Here is a 19,683-nt window from a genome sequence, read left to right as displayed (position 1 = left end):
CCAGAGATAAGACTCAATGATTACAGTATAAGACCCATATATGAAGGCCCTTGAATGTCTTTCAGAAGCAAGAAAAGATTTGGCTTATTTGCTGAATTAATATCCACATGGTATTAGAAAAACAGATGTCTGCTTCTCTTGATACAACAACAGTAAAGCCATCTTACTGAGGGTATCAAGGACAATAAATGAAAATGGGTTCATGTACAGACAGGTAAACAGATGAAGACAAGAATAACCCCTTAGAGGTACCTCTGTCCACTTGCAATAAAAATTTATACTAACTATGAACATTATTTGTCTATTGACTGCTTTCTTTGAACTAGTGATAAACTGCTGAACAAGTCACCAAACTTTATATACTGTTAAACAGGGGATAGATTAGATGCCAGACTTAATATTGGAGTAGTGGATGGAGGAAAACACAGGTCAACTATAAGATAAGAGCATTTTGTGTGGAACCATTACTGCTACCAGTTAAGTCTACCCTTCCAACATTTATAGAATCAATGCCCTCCCTAGTAGAGAATGCACTTGTTCCATAATATATTGTTCCCGGGTCATATTTAGGGGACTTCTAATCACAGAAAAAAAGAAGCTAATGTGAGAATAACATGTCAAGCTATTTAGCGGTGTCACGAAAGGAAAAAAAAAACATACCTAGGGAGAGGTGTACTGGCCAATTCTAAAAGGACCCTGTACAATCCTCTAATATGTTAATGGGTTCTTTTCCTTGTCACTTTGTGCATTTATCAATTATTGTCAATTGATTAAGGAACTAACCCTGAGAAGTTTTTCTAACATATAAAATTGAATATGAAAATATTAAAAAATTGATTTTGACAACAAATAATGAAACTTGCAAATGCTAAACAAGCTTAAATAATGAGCAAGAGATGCATCTACCATAACTAGAGTGAAAAATTTGATTGGCACCAAGTAGCAAGTGATCACAGTAAAAATATATTATGATAAGTACAAAATGAAAACATACTCTTTGAATCTCCAACTTCTTAGCATACTTCTCAGTATTTGATATAGCATCAGAGAAACTTTCTTCTTTCCCATACACTTCTAACAGATTTGCATATTCCCTGTCCTTCATCTGCTGAAAAACAAAGACATACCATTACTTATTACAAGTAACATTAACTCACTCTAAAAACAAAGTTCAAAAGTGGTTCAGTGAACTATGAAAGGAATACTAAGTTTCCATAATACTTAACTATTTTTTATGCAGACCCATATACAGTACTTATAAATACTTATATATATAACTGAAACATGAAGATATGGAATGTGATGAATGTATAAATAAAGGCAAAATATATATATATATATATATATATATATATATATATATATATATATATATATATATATATATATATATATATATATATATATATATATATATATATATATAAATTTATCACATACACAATTGCTCTGTGCATTAGTAGAATTACTAAAAGGACCTCATGCAAACTGGGTGGTATCTAACGGAGTTTTTTATTCCGAAAAAGTTACAAGCTTTCTTGGACAAACAGTCCACATTATCAAGTATCCGTACAATGAGCAGGCGCGTAGTCCAGCTGTATTTATATCTGTGTGCTGGGTACTTTTAATCCTATAATATGGCGAAGCTGGCAAATCATGTAAAGAGCGAAGCAAACAACATCTGCAGAACATAAGGCATTATAATCAGATGTCGGCAGTTGCCAAACACTGTTGGGAAAATGATCACAGAATAGACTGGGAAAATATGAGTTTTCTGTACAGGAACACCAACAAAACATCTAGACTGGTTGTAGAGAATGCCTTCATAACTTGCGCCAACAACACGATGGCAGGGAACACCGGAACCGCGTTTGAAGACAGCATATCTAGAAAAATCGTATACTCCAGAGTAGCAAGGAAACGAAGGAAAAACGCAAGAGAACGCACGGAAAACAGACACCTGGAAGAAGGGATCAGAGAAAGACCAAGATCACGAAGGGGTGGGGGTCACACAGGAGGAACTAGACAATTATAGGATTAAAGTACCCAGCACACAGATATAAATACAGCTGGACTACGCGTCTGCTCATTGTAAGGATACTTGATAATGTGGACTATTTGTCCAAGAAAGCTTGTAACTTTTTCTGAATAAAAACTAAGTTAGATACCATCCAGTTTGAATGAGGTCCTTTTAGTAATATATATATATATATATATATATATATATATATATATATATATATATATATATATATATATATATATATATATATATATATATATATATATATATATATATATATATATATATATATATATATATATATATATATATATATTTTTTGAGAATATCCTCAAAGGAGTTACACTCATGGTCTATATACACCACCAGTATATATATATATATATATATATATATATATTTCCTGCAATAATTTAAATTAAAAGGACTAAATAATTCAATAAGGTAAACTTAGTGTGATTCACTGTGAGCAAATTCACCTCTGAACCCTCTCACCACTCCCTTTTTGGAGAGAAAACCCCTTTAACCCCTTTCTTGTCCAAAGTGCTGTCAGAAATTCCTTAATTCCTGGTGCGGACCCGACCAGAGCTAATCGTCGCCCGAGGCAGGTCAGCTGGAAGGCTGACCACATGCGTTCCGCCATTTTGAAATTGGAACCATGCTGCCTTCAGTTCCACGTGGGCAGAGTGATCACAAAGCCATCTAGGATAAGAAAGCCGAAGCTTCCGAAGCTATAAAGGGCCCCGGAGAGAGGAGCTTGCTCTCAGAATTGCCGGCGTGGACACGGAGTACAGAGCGCCGTCCCTTGCTCCATTTAACTGCCTATGTAGGACATGTGGCGAACAGTATCCAAAGTAACTTTTGATGTGAATTAACTCGCTTGCCCTCCCCCTTGCTGGCCCTCATAAGAAGAGAACTTCAGCTCCTAATAAAAGGTAATGTACCAGGATTTAAGGTTTTTTGTCAGCCATGTTCCCTATTCGCCTTCAGCTGTGTTCCTTTCTTTTCATAGTGCGATACAATTACAGTGAGACCCGTATTGCTTTACATTTTGTGCTGTTTAATTTGCAAAGCATTTACAAGACGTGTGACGTAAGCGTATGATATTCGAGTTGCTGAAATCAAGTTCAGTCCAGGCATTTTCAATACAATTCCACGATTCCCTCATTACAGTGCTAGTTTCGGTTAAGTAACCATGAGTGTTTCGATTGCAGGATAGGGCTGTGGATCTGTGTGTCACTTTGTGTGCATAGTGGCCCTCGCTACTTGTTTATCAACAACCTTTGAAGTGAGAAACCCAATATACTCCCTCCAGGAAATTCCCCGTCATTTGCTCTCGCCTCATTACCCCAGAATTATGCTACCATTCTTCTGATGTGTTTTCTTTTGCAAATATAATGAATTAAGTTAAACCCCGGAGGTTACCTCATCACTTCACCCTTGAAGTAGCCTTTCAGGCATATTCTGTTTTTTGTAATTTTAGGTGTCCCCACGGCTAGAGTCCAGATTTTTGCAGTAATTAAGGTAAGCTGCTTATCATCATAGTATACCCCATTTATCTAGCAGGACCCCAGCTTTAAAATTACACACTGGCAACCTTATTGCCTAAGATCTCACAATCTGCAACATCACAGACTGAGTCCTTACCCCTTTTGACAACGTGCAGTTATCAGCAAAGAGCTGAATATGAGACAAGAAACGAATCTTCTTAATTAGCGTAAATTCCCCTTCAAGAGCACAGGTGATCCATTTCCACATTAAGTACTGTGTTATTATGTTTATTTTTTGTTAGGCACAAACAAAATCATGGCTGAAATAGAGTTAGGAATTGTCAGAATACGTGCATGCATCCCATTCATAAAGAAGAGAGATTTATTAACCTTTACACAAGATTTTGTGCTATCGCATGTTAGCTGCATATTTTAAAACTAGGAAGATAGGGAGCGACACTCAGTGAAGAGTTAATAAAAGGAGGAGTGCCCTTATTCCTTCATCCACATGATAAGGACAATTTGAAAGTCCCAAAATACTAGCTAGGCACACATTACAGCCAAGTGGGCTAACCCAGTCCAGCAATTTTTGTATCGCTGGAGATAGGATGTTTTTACTCTCTCCAGCGATATGATATTTTTACTCTCTCTCAATTTGCTAGGCAAAGATATTATTCTTCCTTATTGAATACTGTAAATCTCATAAATCTGTAAAAATCTGTTCAGGCCATGGAAGCCGAAAATCGTGGTTAGTACTCACATGTTTAAATTCCTCCATGAAAGATACGCACATGGTAAATTCCATTCAATCTTTCCAGTAAACAAACCTTGAGAAAAAAGGAAGCCCCATTCATTCATTCCCCCAGAAGAGAGGAAAATCTTCTGAAATTTATTGGTTGTCTCATTAAAATATGCGCAAAGCTTCGCTCAGCTAGGTGTCAGGTTAGCCAAGACTATGTTGTATTTGTTTGCTGTATTTATTGGTTGTTTCTCTTCACACGCACGTACTGAACTGTCCTCTGTCCCATGGGATCGCTAAAGTAAACAAAATCAGGTCTCAAGAATAAAGTAAATATTTCCTTTTTGCCCTTAAACACGTGATACCATTGACAGAAAATTTGCCTGTGCATGGTAAACTAAGAATTTTTTTTGTGTGTACTCGTCATATCTTACAAAGTTTTAATTTTGCGCTTTTGAAATAAGCACATTCTTTCCTAGTCGCTTTTTATGCAATTTTTTTTTTTCTCTTAGCTGGGGGGCCAGCAACTGGCAGTCCCCGGTTTATGACGGGGGTTCTGTTTTTATGCTGCGTCGTAAACCAAAAATCATCGTAAACCAAAAAATCATTGAAAATTATAAAAAATCCTAAGAAAACCTTACTTTTAATGCTTTGGGTGCATTGAAAACGATGTAAACTGCATTTTTATTGAGTTTTTCGTCATATAAACCTCCAAATTTTTATTATTCTGCCATTTTGGAGCCATATTCCTTCCGTCGAATCGGCGTACGATGCGTTGTAACCCCGGAACATGCGTTGTAAACAGGGAAATAATTTCTGATGAATATATTTGAAAAACGTCGTAACCTCGGAACGTCGTAAGCCGGGGACTGCCTGTATAGGCAGTCCCCGGTTTACGATGGGTCTGGCTTATGACGTTCCGAGGTTACGATGCTTTTCAAATATATTCATCAGAAATTATTTCCCTGTTTACAACGCATGTTCCGGGGGTTACAACGCATCATACGCCAATCCGACGGAAGAAATATGGCTCCAAAACGGCAGAATAATAAAAATTTGGAGGGTTTTTTGATGAAAAACTCAATAAAAATGCAGTTTACATCGTTTTCAATACACCCAGAGCATTAAAAGTCTGGTTTTCTTAGGAATTTTGACGATTTTTCGGTTTACGACGATTTTCGGCTTACGACGTAAGAACGGAACCCCCGTCATAAACCGGGGACTGCCTGTACATTGTTTCTCACATTTAATTGTGTATATTTAGAAGTATCTGTTCCTATTTGCCTAGAGCAATACAATTTTATAATAATTGCTGAACTGCCTGCATAATCATTCATTCCCATATTTAGTTGCGAATTTCTCGAAGTACTGCTTCCCATTTGCCCAGAGCAGTTTTATAATATTTGCTGTCACTGCCAGCATAAGCATTCCTTCAGGCACTGTAACTATTTATGTGAGCAAGTAAATTCAAAAGCATATTAAGCGGTATCCAATTTTACGTAAGCCTGTTTGTTATTTTAATTCTGCCAGCTCTGACAATTCTCTGCAAATCATTATTTAAGGCTTGCGTTACACCTTGGGCTAAAAAAAAAATCCAAGTCCATTTCTAGACTTTATATTCGTGTATTTCACACACATCCAAGTCCTTAAGGGACTGATTATTCCAGCTCATTAGAACAACCTTAGGTCTTCTTAGACATACTGAATTAGTTCATTAGAACAACTTTGAGTCTTACGAGACCCCAAATTGCTCATTTAGCACAAACACCAAGTTCTCAGGAACCCAATTAACACCGTTCAATATGCACAAACCCTCGTTCCCTGGAACGCCTTAATTTCCTGCTAAAGCTGGCCAAGTCCGTGAATGACATAAAATCCAGTTACATCTTCCGAGTCACATTAAAATTCGTTCATCATGAACAAACTAAGTCTTATGCAGATATATTAAAAAATTTGTTCATCATGAACAAACAAAGTCTTATTCAGACACACTGGAATTCGTTGATCACGAACAACCTAGTCTTATTCAGACATACTGATTATCTAAAGGGTCACACCCATATAAGCGTTATTTCAAGATATCTACGACATCCAGAGCCCAGCAAAACGAGGACTTCAAGTTCTACATGTGAGTTGGAAGGGACATTGGGTCCAAGAGAGAGTAGACGATGCCAAGGCAGAAAGAGAGGCAGAACGAATAGCCCAGAAGAAACGAGACGAGGCAGAAAGACAAGAGAAGGAGAAAGAAAGAATAGCCCAGGGGAAACGAGAAGAGGCAGAAAGACAGAAGGAGAAAGAAAGACAGGAGAAGGAGAAAGAACGACAAGAGAAAGAGAGGGAAAGACAGGAGAGAGAGAGAGAAAGAAAGAGCTCATCAGCTTGCGATGGTGGCTCAGGGCATGCGCAACATCCCAATGCCCCTCTCCACATTCAACCCTCAGCAATGTAGGCTCCCTCACAAGAAAATGGGACGAAGCCAAGCCCGAAGCCTGGCTTGACCATACTGGAAAGGTCCTGACGACCTGTCAGCCCTCTGCTGAAGAAGTGTTGGAGGAAAAAGTAGAGAAATATGCCCAAAGAATCAGGCCAAACCTGGTCTGAGTGGATCTTCAAAAAGACCCAGGCCTCAAAACAATGGCTAGAATCTCTCAAAGCCACTAGTGTGGAGGACATCCTCGAACTCTTCCAACTAAAGGACTTCTTTTATGCCCCGCCAGTTCTCGCCACCCATCTATGTGACAAGGTACCAAAGACAGTGGTTGAGTGTTGTCGCTGGGCTGGCACCTGGGACACCAATCATCCTCATCTTAGTTCCCATGGAAGAAAATTATATCCCTCTTCACCTGCCTCACCCAACTCTCAGCACCCTCTCAAACATGGGTAAGCCCCAAAGAAACCAGTGTGTGGATATTGCAAGAGAATAGGGCACCCCACTGAACAGTGCCATTTCAAGGCCGAGGTTCAGCCAGAAAATCCTTCAAAGTCCTCAAATGGGACAATGCCCCAACGAGCCCCATCTGGCTCTTGGACAAAAAATAAAGGGCCTGCTCCCTCCAATGGGGCAGTGCCAAGCAAAGATTATAGCAGGAATTATTGCCCTGCTTGCAAAGTTTATGGGCACTCTGCCAAATGGGCAAAATGCCCTAATAAATCAAGTACACCTGCCATTGCTTTGGCAGTTACAAATTCTAAGTCTTTGGGCCCTCGAGCCGAAGGTCCCATATATGTGGCACCCCCTGGAGGTAGCTACCCCGCAAGCCAGGTCAAGGCATTTGATGACTCTGGTGCACAAATTTCCCCTCATAAGGAAAGACAAGGTTCTCTATATAACTAACATTAATAGGTGTAAACTCGTCACAACTGAAGGTATCAATCAATTTAAAATGATACTTCATACTGTTCAGTTGAGAGTCATGAGACCTCATAAATCCAAAATCTCCAACCTTGCCGTAGCAAGCTACATTCCTGGAGGTTATGACCTCCTCCTGGGACAAGACTTCCAGTCTCCATCGAAAATACAACAATCTGGGTTTCCAAACCCCTCAAACCCCTGGGCATGAGTAATTCTCAAGAGCCTCCATTCATTCCACTGCCAGTGCCACCTGAGTACGGTTCCGTACTGACGCAGTGGCCAAATATATTCATCAGAAATTCCTTCCATGCAGTTTTCAAAGCGGAAGAAAGTGCCAAAACTGAATAATCATAATTTGAAGGTTCTTTTGATGTAAAACTCAATAATAATGATTCTCCTCCTGAGAGAGTTTTCCTTATGATTTTTGACGATTTTCAATCTCTGCCAGTGCCACTTGAGTGCGGCGAAGAACGGAACCCCGCGTAAATCTGGCCACCTCCTTCCATGCAGTTTTCAAAGCCAGTGCCACTGCCTGGCACCCTGATTCTCCTCCTGGAGATCCCAAAATTGACTTTCAATCAGTGCCAGAGCATGCCCTCCAAATCTTATACCAGTGCCTGGATCCCCATCCGAGATATCCCCATCCGAGATATCCCACGGATCCCCTCTCTTCACCTCGCTTGGCTCCACTACTAGTGCCGGTAAGAGAGATGGATTCTTCTGACCACAGCGGAAGCTCCCTCAAAGGTGCGATCTCACAACCCGTGCCCGAGCTGGTCATTTCAACCTCCGAGCCTCCCACGCCCTCCGGAACATCTTCCTCCTTTTCCTAGTCCTCTGCAGACACGAGTGTGAGTAAGGATTCTGCCTCACCTCAACTGCCCGATGAACTCAAGCAACTGGAACGACTTGGGACAGAGCCTGTAAGGAATGCCTCTGCTCCGGCCATCAAAGAAGCCGACCCGGGTGGCACTAAGTTGTCCTCCTCAGACTTGGTTCGACCGGTTCCCCTACCAAGGAAAACCATCACCCTAAAACAGGTCCACAGAAGAAAATCATGGGCGTAGATGGCTCCAGATTGCCAAAAGAGAGCCGCTGAGCTCCTTTGGCACTAGTGCCAACCTGGCACAGTGCCACCCCTCTATCCTACGAGGACCTTGGCACCCCTATCCAGAAGAGGGTGTCAGGTTTCCTCCCCTATGTAGTTCCCTTATAACTCTGTAATTCATTCTTTTCCTTTAACATTTTGTCCCTTTCATTATTCTGTTCTATTAAGGGGATCGGCCGGTTTCCGACTTTTTTAACAACGGGTTGTTGATATATAGGGGGTTTGTTAAAGGATATTGTGTGGAACTTCTGGGGGAAAAATTTTTGTTCAGTGACCTTAGGTTTTGTGACGCCAGAGCATTTTTCGGCCAAAAATGGCCATTTTCAAAATGCATCTCCTCCTTTGCTTTTTGGTTTTAAGGGATGAGATTTGAACCACGTATAAAACACATATGGACCTTCGATATACGAGGGTAAGTCAAAAAGTTCCAGGAAAAATTGTTGAATGATGTATTTACACAGGAATGAAACAACCCAAATACTTGGTAAACAATTATCTGTGATGTAGTGATCATATAGACTTGTTACCTCAGTCATCCTCTTGCTACCGTGGTATTAACATCTGCTTCAGAAAAGTAACTTCTTGAACCCATGGAAAATAAAAATTTTGAGATGAGAGCTAACATCAAGTTCCTGACCAAGCTTGATTGAAAACCAGGAAAAATTATTGAAGCTTTGCAACAAGTTTATGGAGATTTTTCTCCATCTAAATCAGTTGTTTGTGATTGGATAAAGCGATTTAAGGATGGTCGGGAGGACCTCAAAGACAACCCAAGAGAGGGAAGACCATCGACTGCAAAAATGAAAGAATTGTGGCTTTGGTGCAGAATCTAGTGGATGAAGATCGTCGGATTACTATCAATATGATAGCTAATGAAACTGGGATCTCCCATGGTTCCGCATTTTCAATTTTAAATGAAAATCTTGGTTTGAGTAAACTTTCAGCACGTTGGGTCCCAAAAGCGTTATACAAGACCAACTGCATCAAAGAGCTGAACTTTCTCTTGCAGTTTTAACGAAGATTGAATCAAATGAATCAGAGTTTTTTGACCGGATTGTTACTGGAGATGAAACTTGATCCATCAATATGACCCAGAAAGTAAAATTCAATCAAAGCAATGGTTACCAAGAGGTTCAGCTGCACCAGTGAAGTTCAAAGTGGCGAGATCTGCCCAGAAGGTTATGGCAACAGTGTTTTGGGACTCCAAAGGAGTGATTTTGATTGATTTCCTTGAAGGACAAAAACAATCACCGGAACTACTAAAAAGGTGTTTTGCAAAAACTGAAGACTGCATTGGCTAAAAACGTCGAGGAAAGTTGCACCGCAGAATTTTGTTCCATCATGATAACGCTCCAGCACATTCATCAAGGGTTGCAAGAGAAGTCCTACGGAAATTTAGGTGGGAAACTCTTCCACATCCTCCTTTTAGTCCTGATCTTGCTCCTTCAGATTTTTTCCTGTTCCCAAAACTCAAGGAACACTTAGGAGGAGTCCGGTTTGAATCTTTGGATGCTGCTAAACATGCAGTTTCAACATGGTTTAATAGAAAGGCCCCAAATTTCTACAAAGAAGGGTTGCAGAGGTGGAAACAGCGCCTTGAAAAGTGTATAGAGTTAGATGGTAGATATGTAGAAAAATGATGTTTGAATTTCCTTAAATAAAGAGTATATTGAATTTTTCCTGGAACTTTTTGACTTACCCTCGTAAAGCCGGGGATTTTTTATTTTTCAATTATTTTTCGAGATATGAATTTTTTTTTTTTTATGAAATTTTCCCGGAAAAATTACAGAAAAAAAAAAATTGCCAAAAATCAGAAACTCAAAATATTAAAAATCCCCGGCTTTGTTTTAATCTACCATGTTTCCCCATGTTATATTTAAAATTTCATTTAGATTGGTCCAATACTAAGGGAGGAGATGCATTTTAAAGGTGAAAAACTTATGTTTTGAGAAACGGGCCTTCAAAGTTTTAGTTACATAAAAAAAGTAAAAGGGACTTCAAAGACTGTGTTACAATTAATTCTATGGTTTTAATTTTTATTTTTGGGTATTAATTAATGCAAAATGATTATAAATAAGAATATTAATTGATTATTTATGTGCCTAAGACACATTCTTATAAATTTTAGGTTCCTGGTCCCCCCCTGTCTGATCTTGCTGCAAGGTATTACTCTAGGGTATCATAGTTGCCTACACTTTTTTATTAGTGTCTCAAATCCATCCCTTGCCAAATGGATCCTGGGAATTACTTTTCATTCACAATTAAGGATTCGTGATTCAAGTAATTCATCAAGTCTTGCTTCACTTATTATGATCATTTTATTTTCAGGATCGTCTATAATATCAGCCTCCGAGCTACTGCTTTCTTTTTCTAAAATATCTTTGCCCTTTGGTAGTGACGAGCAAATAAAGAGGCATTTAGGGGTGGATGTGGTTGGTCTCTGGTCAGCAGAGATCGCTGCCTGCGCCGTTTGATGGGCGACAGCTCTCTCTCTCTCCGTCGCTCCATTCCCCTCTATGGCACTAATTTCTTGAACTCTTTCTTCTACTTCTCGCCTGGACTTTTCCACTTGGCTTTTCCGCATTCTAGAAGCATGAAGTGAACTCTTGGACCTTTTAGGCACAGTGAAAAAACAAAAACACCGCAGAAAATACAGAGTTCAGTCAAGGCTAGCGAGCATGAAAAACGTGTCCTTCTAGCTTGGAAGTTTATAGGCAACTCGGTCGCAGTCGGCGTCATGGTATGACGTGTGCGTTGTCATGGCTAGGAATAACTAAAAAGGTGCCGAGTAGGATATTATTGACATTATACATTTCATTTCAAAGGAAGTTTTCGTAATATATATCGCAAAAACTATACCAGACTAAATCATTTGCGCTACTGGTGTTTTATGGGTATATAGTTATTGTTACATTTTAGGCCATAACTAGAGAAATATGGCAAATTTTAGCATAATATTTCATGGACACATTCTTGAACCCTATACGAAGCCATAGAATTTTTTTCAGCAAATCGAATTTTTTAAAGATTATTGGGTTTTTTTAGGCGGCCGATCCCCTTAATCATATTATTTTACGCCTCATAAAGGCTTACAGTTTACCTTGTTCCCACCTTGCCGGTGCAGAGTGCAACTGACAGATATCCCAATTTGGTAAGTCCTTTGACTCCCCTTTGAGGCCTTTTGGACTAAAAAATGAATCTAGCCATTTCCATAGGCTAAGGAATATAATTTTGGCATATTTAATCATCTGTTTACAACAATTATTAATACCTAGTATCTGTCATCTATTCTTTTGTAAATCTCTTATGATGATTTTTGAGTCTCAGACTCGCAAACTGTGTAAATTCTACACAATGTTATACCTCATGTACGTAGATGGGTGCCACAAGACACCTATAAGGTCAGTGCCATGTTGCTGCTATGCCGTATCAGTGACTCCCAAAGTGAGATAATCTCTTTTATTATTGTTCTTTCCTAGTAATTTATAACCTCTGGCTTCCATAGCCAGTACTACATACTGATACATCACATGTACTTATGATATGTGACCCTGGCGCAAGTGTTTATAATGCCCCGAATGGCACTGCGCCATAGCTCTCAAAAATCATGGCGACACCTAACAAAACCCATGACTACTTTCGTTGTATTGCCTCCTCAAGGTATATTCACCGCATGAACTTGTGACTAAATGTTTTACTAATAAGTGGATGGAGTATTCTGAGTATAACAATATTAACCTCACGATGGTAGGTTCAATTTTATTTCCAATTATATAATAATCTAGCTATCTTATATTCATTAAATGCTGCTTATTATCATTTCTTAGAAAGTAAAATTATTACTGTTACCAGCAGCATAAATTAATTCTGCAACGTAAAGTAAAAGTCATAAGTGGTTTCTTTTGGTTATAATTGACTCTGATATTTAACAGAAATATTATATTTTAGACTAATGTACCCCAAAAGGTTGCGAAGAGAGAAATTATTGCCCGTTGCGGTAACGTAACTTTAGTCATTACAACCCGACTAAGGATGTAAATGTCATCAAGGTGGGGGAGGTATTCATAATATTCCCCTCCTACGCCACCTTTCCTGCAATAATTTAAAGTAAAAGGACTTAGTAATTCAATAAGGTAAATTTAGTGTGATTCACTGTGAGCAAATTTGCCTCTAAATCCTCTTACCACTGCCTTTTTGGGGGGAAAACCCCTTTAACCCCTTTCTTGTCCAAAGTGCTGTTGGAAATCCCTTAATTCCAGGTGCGAACCTGACCAGAGCTGTCAGAGCGAGGGCGGATAAGCCTTGCTGAAACCAATGGAAGTGAGGCTGCTTTAGAAGGCTTCTCTTCTGAGGCAGATGTCAGGGGAAGTCTGTTAGGAGACTGAGAAGGTCCGGAGCTACAAGCGTCATGGGTGTGTTGTTGTGAGACATGAACTTGGTTAGGACTTCTCTCACCATGCTGAATGGCTGGAAGGCGTACACATCCAAGTCCAACCAGTCCTGGAGCATGGCATCCGTCGCCCATGCCAGAGGGTCAGGGACCGGGAAACAGCAGACAGGGAGGCGATAGTTCCTCGACGTTGCAAACAGATCTGTCGAAGGCTTCCCCCAACATTTCCACAGGTTGGTGCACACCTGCGGGTTCAGTGTCCATTATGTCGGTAGGACCTGTCTGCAGTGATTTAACTCGTCTGCAAGAACATTTAGCTTGCCCTGGATAAAACGAGTTACGATTCTGGTGCGCTTGTTCCGTGCCCAGAGAAGATCATCCTTGGCCACTTTGTAAAGGATGAAGGAGTGAGTCCCTTCCTGATTCCTGATACAAGCCAATGTGGTTGTGTTGTCCGAATGGACTGTGACTGTCTTGCTGCACGTTGCTGACGCAAAATGCTGAGGGGCCAAATGGATCACCTTCAACTCCCTTACAATGATATGTAGCCCTCTTTTCATCTAGAGACCACATCCTGGAAACCTCCATGTTGTTTAAAAGAGCTCCCCAACCCAGATCTGATGTGTCTGAGTACAACGTTCAGGTTGGGGCTCAGTGGCTGTAGTGACTTGTCTATTAAAAACCTCTCTTCTGCAAGCCACCAACGAAGGTCCTCCTTGATCTTGGGAGTGATGTGGAAGATGAAGGAGTCTGGGAGAGTTTTCCTGTGCCAACTGGCCTTTAGGAAGAATTGCAGGACTCTTGTGCGTAGTCTTCCTAAAATCATGAACTTCTCAATGGACGAGAGTGTGCCCAGCAGACTCGTCCACTCGTTGGGTGTGAATGATGGGCGAGAGATGAAGTTCCATACATTCTGTAGGCAGGCTTGGATACTTTTGTGGGACAGAAAAGCCCGAAAAGTCAGAGCATCGATCCTCATCCCCAATAGAAAATCAATTGCGTCAGAGCTAACTGAGACTTCTGAGAGTTGATTAAAAGGCCCAATTCCTGGGCAAGACGAAGTCTTTTGAAGGTCCTCCATGCATCTTGTTCTTGATGGGAAGCATAGTAGGTAGTCATCCAAATACAGACAGACGTTGATACTCATGAGCTGGAGCCATTTCGCCAAAGGGGAGAGAACACAGGTGAAGACTTGTGGAGCTGTAGAGAGGCTGAAGCACAGAGCCCTGAACTGAAAGACTCAGCCCTGGAATACAAACCTCTGATACTTCCTGGAGTCTGGGTGTACTGGAACATGGAAGTATGCGTCCTGCATGTCGATCGTCACCATCCAGTCCCCCTGATGAATGGCTGACAAGACTGATTGGTTCATTTCCATCCTGAACTTGGTGGTCTGCATAAAGAAGTTCAGTGCTCTGGCATCCAGGACAGGTCTCCAACCGCTTGATGCCTTGGGTACGACAAACAGTCAGTTGTAAAAACCTTCTGTGCTAAAGTCTTCGACCACCTCTACAGCTCTTTTCCTGAGTAGAGATGAGACTTCTTCCTTCAAGGCAAAGAACCTTTCCGAGCCTACCGAGTAGGCTGTTAAACTGAAGGGTGAGGATGCCAAAGGAGGTTTTTCCCTGAAGGGGATGGAATAGCCCTCTTTGAGGACTTTGACTACCCAGGGTTCTGCATTCCTGGCTTCCCATTTGTCCCAAAAATGGAGAAGCCTGGCTCCTACGGGGACAAGGAGGACCGGATCCTCACTTGCAAGAGGCCTGTTTGGAGGACGACTTCTTGACTGGTTAGCAGACCGCAGGTTAGAGTGTGAACAGGGCTGAAACTTCACTCTTCCACCTTGAAAGGGCTGCTGCTGCAGCGGGGAGACAGTTCTTATACTGAACGAGACAGAAGCACCAAGGTTCGTTCCTTGGAATGTCTTGTAGATTGCGCTAAAAGGTCTTGCGTCAACTTTTTCTGCAAGTCCAATGCGACACGTTCTACCATAGCTCTCGGGAATAAAGCTGAGCGATCCAAAGGTACGGACAGGAGAGCCGACCTTTGAGAGGGTATAATATCTTTTGTAGTAAACGTGCAACACAGTTCTCTCTTCTTGAGAACCCCCATGGAGAATAAGGCAGCCAGCTCTTGAGAGCCATCCATGATGGCTTTATCCGCACAAGAGAGCACTCCCAACCAGTCTGAAGAGAAGTTCTCTTGAAGTGTATTGCAGTCCTCTATCTTTTTGGCTAAGGGCCCCTCTGTCCAGTCCAAGAAGCTGAATACTTCGAAGACTTTAAACACATCCCTCATGAAGCGGTCTAGCTCTGAGGACGTGAACATGATCTTAGTGGAATTGAACGCCGATCTGCGCACAGAATCAACAAGGCTGGAGAAGTACCCCTGGGAGGAGGCAGAAACTCCCAGAGAAGGAGCCTCCCCAGTGGAGTACAATAAGCACCTCCTTGGCGACAAGCAAGAGAGAGGTGAGCTAAACACGGCCTTACCAAGCTCCCTCTTCTCTGCTAACCAACTGTCAATAGTCATAAAGCCTTCCTAGAGGATAAGGAAAGGACCATCTTTGGTAGCCTGGCAGATTATACAGGCTGTCTCATCGTGAAGGTTGAATCTGGAAACATCAGGGCTGCTGGAGAGAAGAGAGTTGGGTAGCAGAAGAGGAAGTACTTCAAGAGCACTGTATGCACAGACATAAGATGCTCTTGTTTGATGGCTTCTTCATCGGCTTCTTCGTTGGACAAAATAGAGGAAGGAGCTAAGTCTGGCTGATCCTGAGTAGCAGAAGGCTACTTCTGCAAAAGTCCTAAGATGCTATCCAACTGTCGTTGGATCCTTGACAGCTGGGGTTGGTGCCGAACGCCTGGCTCCTGGCGCCAAGCAGACCGTTAGTCGCACCAACACAGGTGTGCACGCATATATGAAAGAACACACACAGAGGAGAACACTTTGACACAGGTGAAAGCTCGGACAAATGGAGCTTGGAAACTGGGCATACGGACACTAGGCACTCAGACATCACTGGACGTTTGGACACTGGTTGCTTGGACACTCGACAGTCAGACACTGCGCTCGGAAAGTGGGTGCTCGGACACTGGATGCTCAGAAGTTGGGCGCTCGGACACTGGATGCTCAGAAGTTGGGCGCTTGGACACTGGGCACTCATAAACTAGTTGCTCGAATACTGGGCGTTTGGACACTATACGCTTGGACACTGGGCGTTCGTAAGATGGGCAATTCGACACAGATCGTTTGGACACTGGACATTCGGAGACTGGGCACTTAACCGCTGGGCGCTCGGACTGCTTCTTCGAAGAAGAAGACCACTTTGGAGCCAAATACTGGCGCTTTGTCACAGGAGGATCGTGCAAAGCACGATTGGGACTATCCCAAAAACTGCATGAGGGAAGCGGACTATGCTCTTGTTCCCTGGGGAGCTTACAGGGAAGCAGGGAAGCATGCTCAGCAGAAGGAACATGCCTTTTTCAATGACCTAAACACTGTCGAAAAGCGCTTACGCCCTCTATCCGCACTGGAGTTTGAGTCACTGGATGATAGGGCATGCACATCCGTATGGACGCCTTTCCAACGGTTGTCCACCAAGTCCTGGGTATGATCAACAGGCTTGGTTGAGGGGGCAACTGCCCTTGGGCAAACCCCACCAACCTCCCTTAGACCTCTGGTTTGCTTCCTCCCAGGTTTGGGGGAGTTTGACAGTGACCTTTGTCTAGGAGCATCAGTGGGACAAGTAGTCACCTCCTCCACTGACACTGCACTTGCACCGACACTGATAACACTCATCTGGTCCACAAGGGCCTTAACAGAAGACCAGATCTGGGCAACAGTATTAACAAGAAGACCAAACTTTTGGTCCATCCTGGCTTCGAGGCTTGCGATGGCATCAGGTTTGGAAGAACAGGAGCCAGGTAACGGAGTCGATGGAAAAGTCGGAGAGCTGTTGATAGGGAGAAAGCAGTCACAGGCATAGAAGGAACAGGATGAATGGCGATATCTGATTTTGGAGTATAAACCTGATTGGCTAAACCCTTAGCTTCAGCTCTAGCAGCCGCCTTTCTCTGTCTGCCTTTCTGAAGTTTGTCAAGATGTGCATCTAAAACTTTCCATTTCCCCTGATCCGTCTTGGCATTCTTTACATTTAAGTTCAAAAGAGCAAATCTGCCCTCTACAATGGCAACATGTGGTGTGCGAGTCATACTTAGCAGAAGTAAGTCTGGTATTACAGCCTTTGCTGCAATACCTAATGCTAGACAAACTAGAATCCGGCATACTGAGTCACAATAAGTCAAAAAATGCCCAAATAGAGAACTAACTAAGCTAATAATGATTAGTGCGCTACTAAATCGAATGAATACTTCATCAAAAGCAAAAGATACAACCATCTGGCGAAATTCAAATCAGAGCTGTTCAACCAATTGATGATCAGTCGTTGACCGGCAGAAACGAATTGAGCTCTCCAGCACTGTTGTACCTATTTTTCCCCGAAAGTGAGCGGGGTCTAGTTACCTACACCAAAACAATACAGCATTACTGCGAGTTTCAAATTTTGAACTGCCGCGATAGTTAGAAACTAATAGCTATATAGTTACTTGGTAAGTTACTTATATAAAATGATATTCTACTGTTCTTGCATTAACATTTGAAAATTAGTAAATCATTTATTTGTCACACAAAACAAATCAACATGTTACATGTGCATAAAAAATCTCTCTCTTATCTCAGTGAGAGAGAGAGAGAGAGAGAGAGAGAGAGAGAGAGAGAGAGAGAGAGAGAGAGAGAGAGAGAGAGAGAGAGAGAGAGAGAGAGAGAGGTTGAACTGTTTTGCGGGATTTTAATTTAGCATTTTATTGTTGTTTTGCTGTTTACATTAATATTCATATTTTAAAATTAGTACATAATTTCTGAGTCCAGTCCCGTGTCAGCCGGTGAAATTCCATTACAGCACGAATTTCTAGGTATAATATGCTAGATATACCAGAGAAAAAGAGCTTTCAGGAAAGCTGGGGTTACTACCCCCCCAGTCGAGCGTCTTCTAGGAAGACGTCGGTATAAGAAGGGTGAGTGAAATACCACTACCACGGAAACATACTCGAAAGATCTCTCCCTATCAAAACCCCCGGAACAGAGCGGTGAGCCGTTACAGCCCCTACACTCAACACCCGCCAGGACAGCGACACCAGCGCCACCTACCTCATTCCATTTTCTAGCACGTGATAACTATCTTTTGATTTTTGTGTGCTCGTGCCTTTTTGTGGAATTTTCCATCTTTCATCATGTCATCGAGCAGCTTTACTATCTCCAAGTTAAATACTATGTTATAGTGGGGTTTTGTTCTTTATTTGGCTGTTTTGGTCTCATTTTATATATAATATTGAGATCTTATTATGACGCCACGGTCCCCCCGCCAGCCATGTCGACCACCGAGGCGACCCCATCAGTTTCCTTCTGTTGGAGTTGTCTCATTGTCGTTATAGATAATATATATATTTTGCCCCATGGTTCTCCTCCTGGCGGGTTTCCTGCGGTGGCACCCCCTTTTTTGGTAATTTACATAAATTGGCCTACTGGCCCTTTTGAGGTGATGCCCGTCCAGGTTCCCCCCTCCAGGTTGGGTTCCCTTTATTTTAGTCTGTATTAGGCTATTATTATTTTATTCTTGGAAGATAGTGCTCTCAGTTTATTTTATATTTCATTTATTTTACCTCCTCGTGGTGGTGGCAGCCTTAGATCTAACCGTTTCCCGAGGTAGGCTACGCACCCTATTGAGCACATTTTTATTTCATGTTTTTGTCTGATGGTTTTTAGTGGAGTAGGTTATTGCTTCCATCCCCTTGCCCTCGGCGTGGAAGTCCATCAGGTTGAGGGAGTTTTAGTTGCTGTTTCCTCCGGGGTCGTTTTTTGGTGGGCAGAGTGAGCCCCTTAGTTCTCTTCCTTCCTTTAGGGGAATAGAGTTCTTTGGATGTGTCTCCTCTAGGCTATTCGCCTTCTTGCCCCCTCTTCTCGTTCCCGGTTGGTTCTCGGCATGAAATTTCTCTCCTTGTTTGTTCCTCCTCCCCTCCGTACTCCTGCCCTTTTCCTAGCCTATACTAGGTTAGGTCCCTATTAGGCTGTGCCTAGGCAGGAGTCGGGCATCGAGGCTTGGTCGCTCCCCTTTCCTAGTAGTAGGCCACCCTCCTATCACAGTTCCCATAGACCCAGTTCATTCTTGGAGTGGTGTAGTGCAGTTGAGCGGGTTATATGTTTCCCCCGTCTCCTGTTTCGTAGCCTACCATTCTCCCCTACTCCACCCACTCCCCACCCTTCCAGCTTTGCTCTACTCGTGCGGGTGACGCTAGATGGCGTTTTCTCCGAGTTCAGAGACTCTCTATTTGGTAGAGAGGATTCGCTCCCTCCCATACAGTCCCTAGCATCGCTGTGTTGGGTTAGTGATTGTTCACTCGTAGCTCGAACGTGTTCGAACACTCTATCCACTCCTCCCGCCCCGCCGGGCTGACTCGGCTGGGTTATTATTTTTGCTCCGGTTTATGTTAAAGATATGAGCATCTGGCCCACCTTGTTTCTCT

At 42.1% G+C, this 19,683-nt stretch overlaps 1 protein-coding gene across 6 annotated transcripts in view; it reads right to left on the bottom strand.

Moving 5' to 3' along the window:
* Positions 1 to 19,683, bottom strand: part of LOC136841669 (meiosis-specific nuclear structural protein 1-like) — a 160,228-nt gene that overhangs the window by 90,359 nt on the left and 50,186 nt on the right. For 4 of the 6 annotated variants that reach the window (XM_067108857.1, XM_067108859.1, XM_067108858.1 and 1 more), the window contains exon 4: positions 995 to 1,108. In XM_067108857.1, coding sequence (XP_066964958.1) covers positions 995 to 1,108 — 114 coding nt within the window. The remainder of the gene's footprint in view (positions 1 to 994; positions 1,109 to 19,683) is intronic. The other 2 variants (XM_067108860.1, XM_067108861.1) reach the window with 1 other exon arrangement.

The sequence above is a fragment of the Macrobrachium rosenbergii genome, chromosome 9 (genome assembly GCF_040412425.1).
Source record: "Macrobrachium rosenbergii isolate ZJJX-2024 chromosome 9, ASM4041242v1, whole genome shotgun sequence".
Taxonomy (NCBI): Eukaryota; Metazoa; Arthropoda; class Malacostraca; order Decapoda; family Palaemonidae; genus Macrobrachium; species Macrobrachium rosenbergii.
This window is presented reverse-complemented; position numbering and strand designations above follow the sequence as displayed.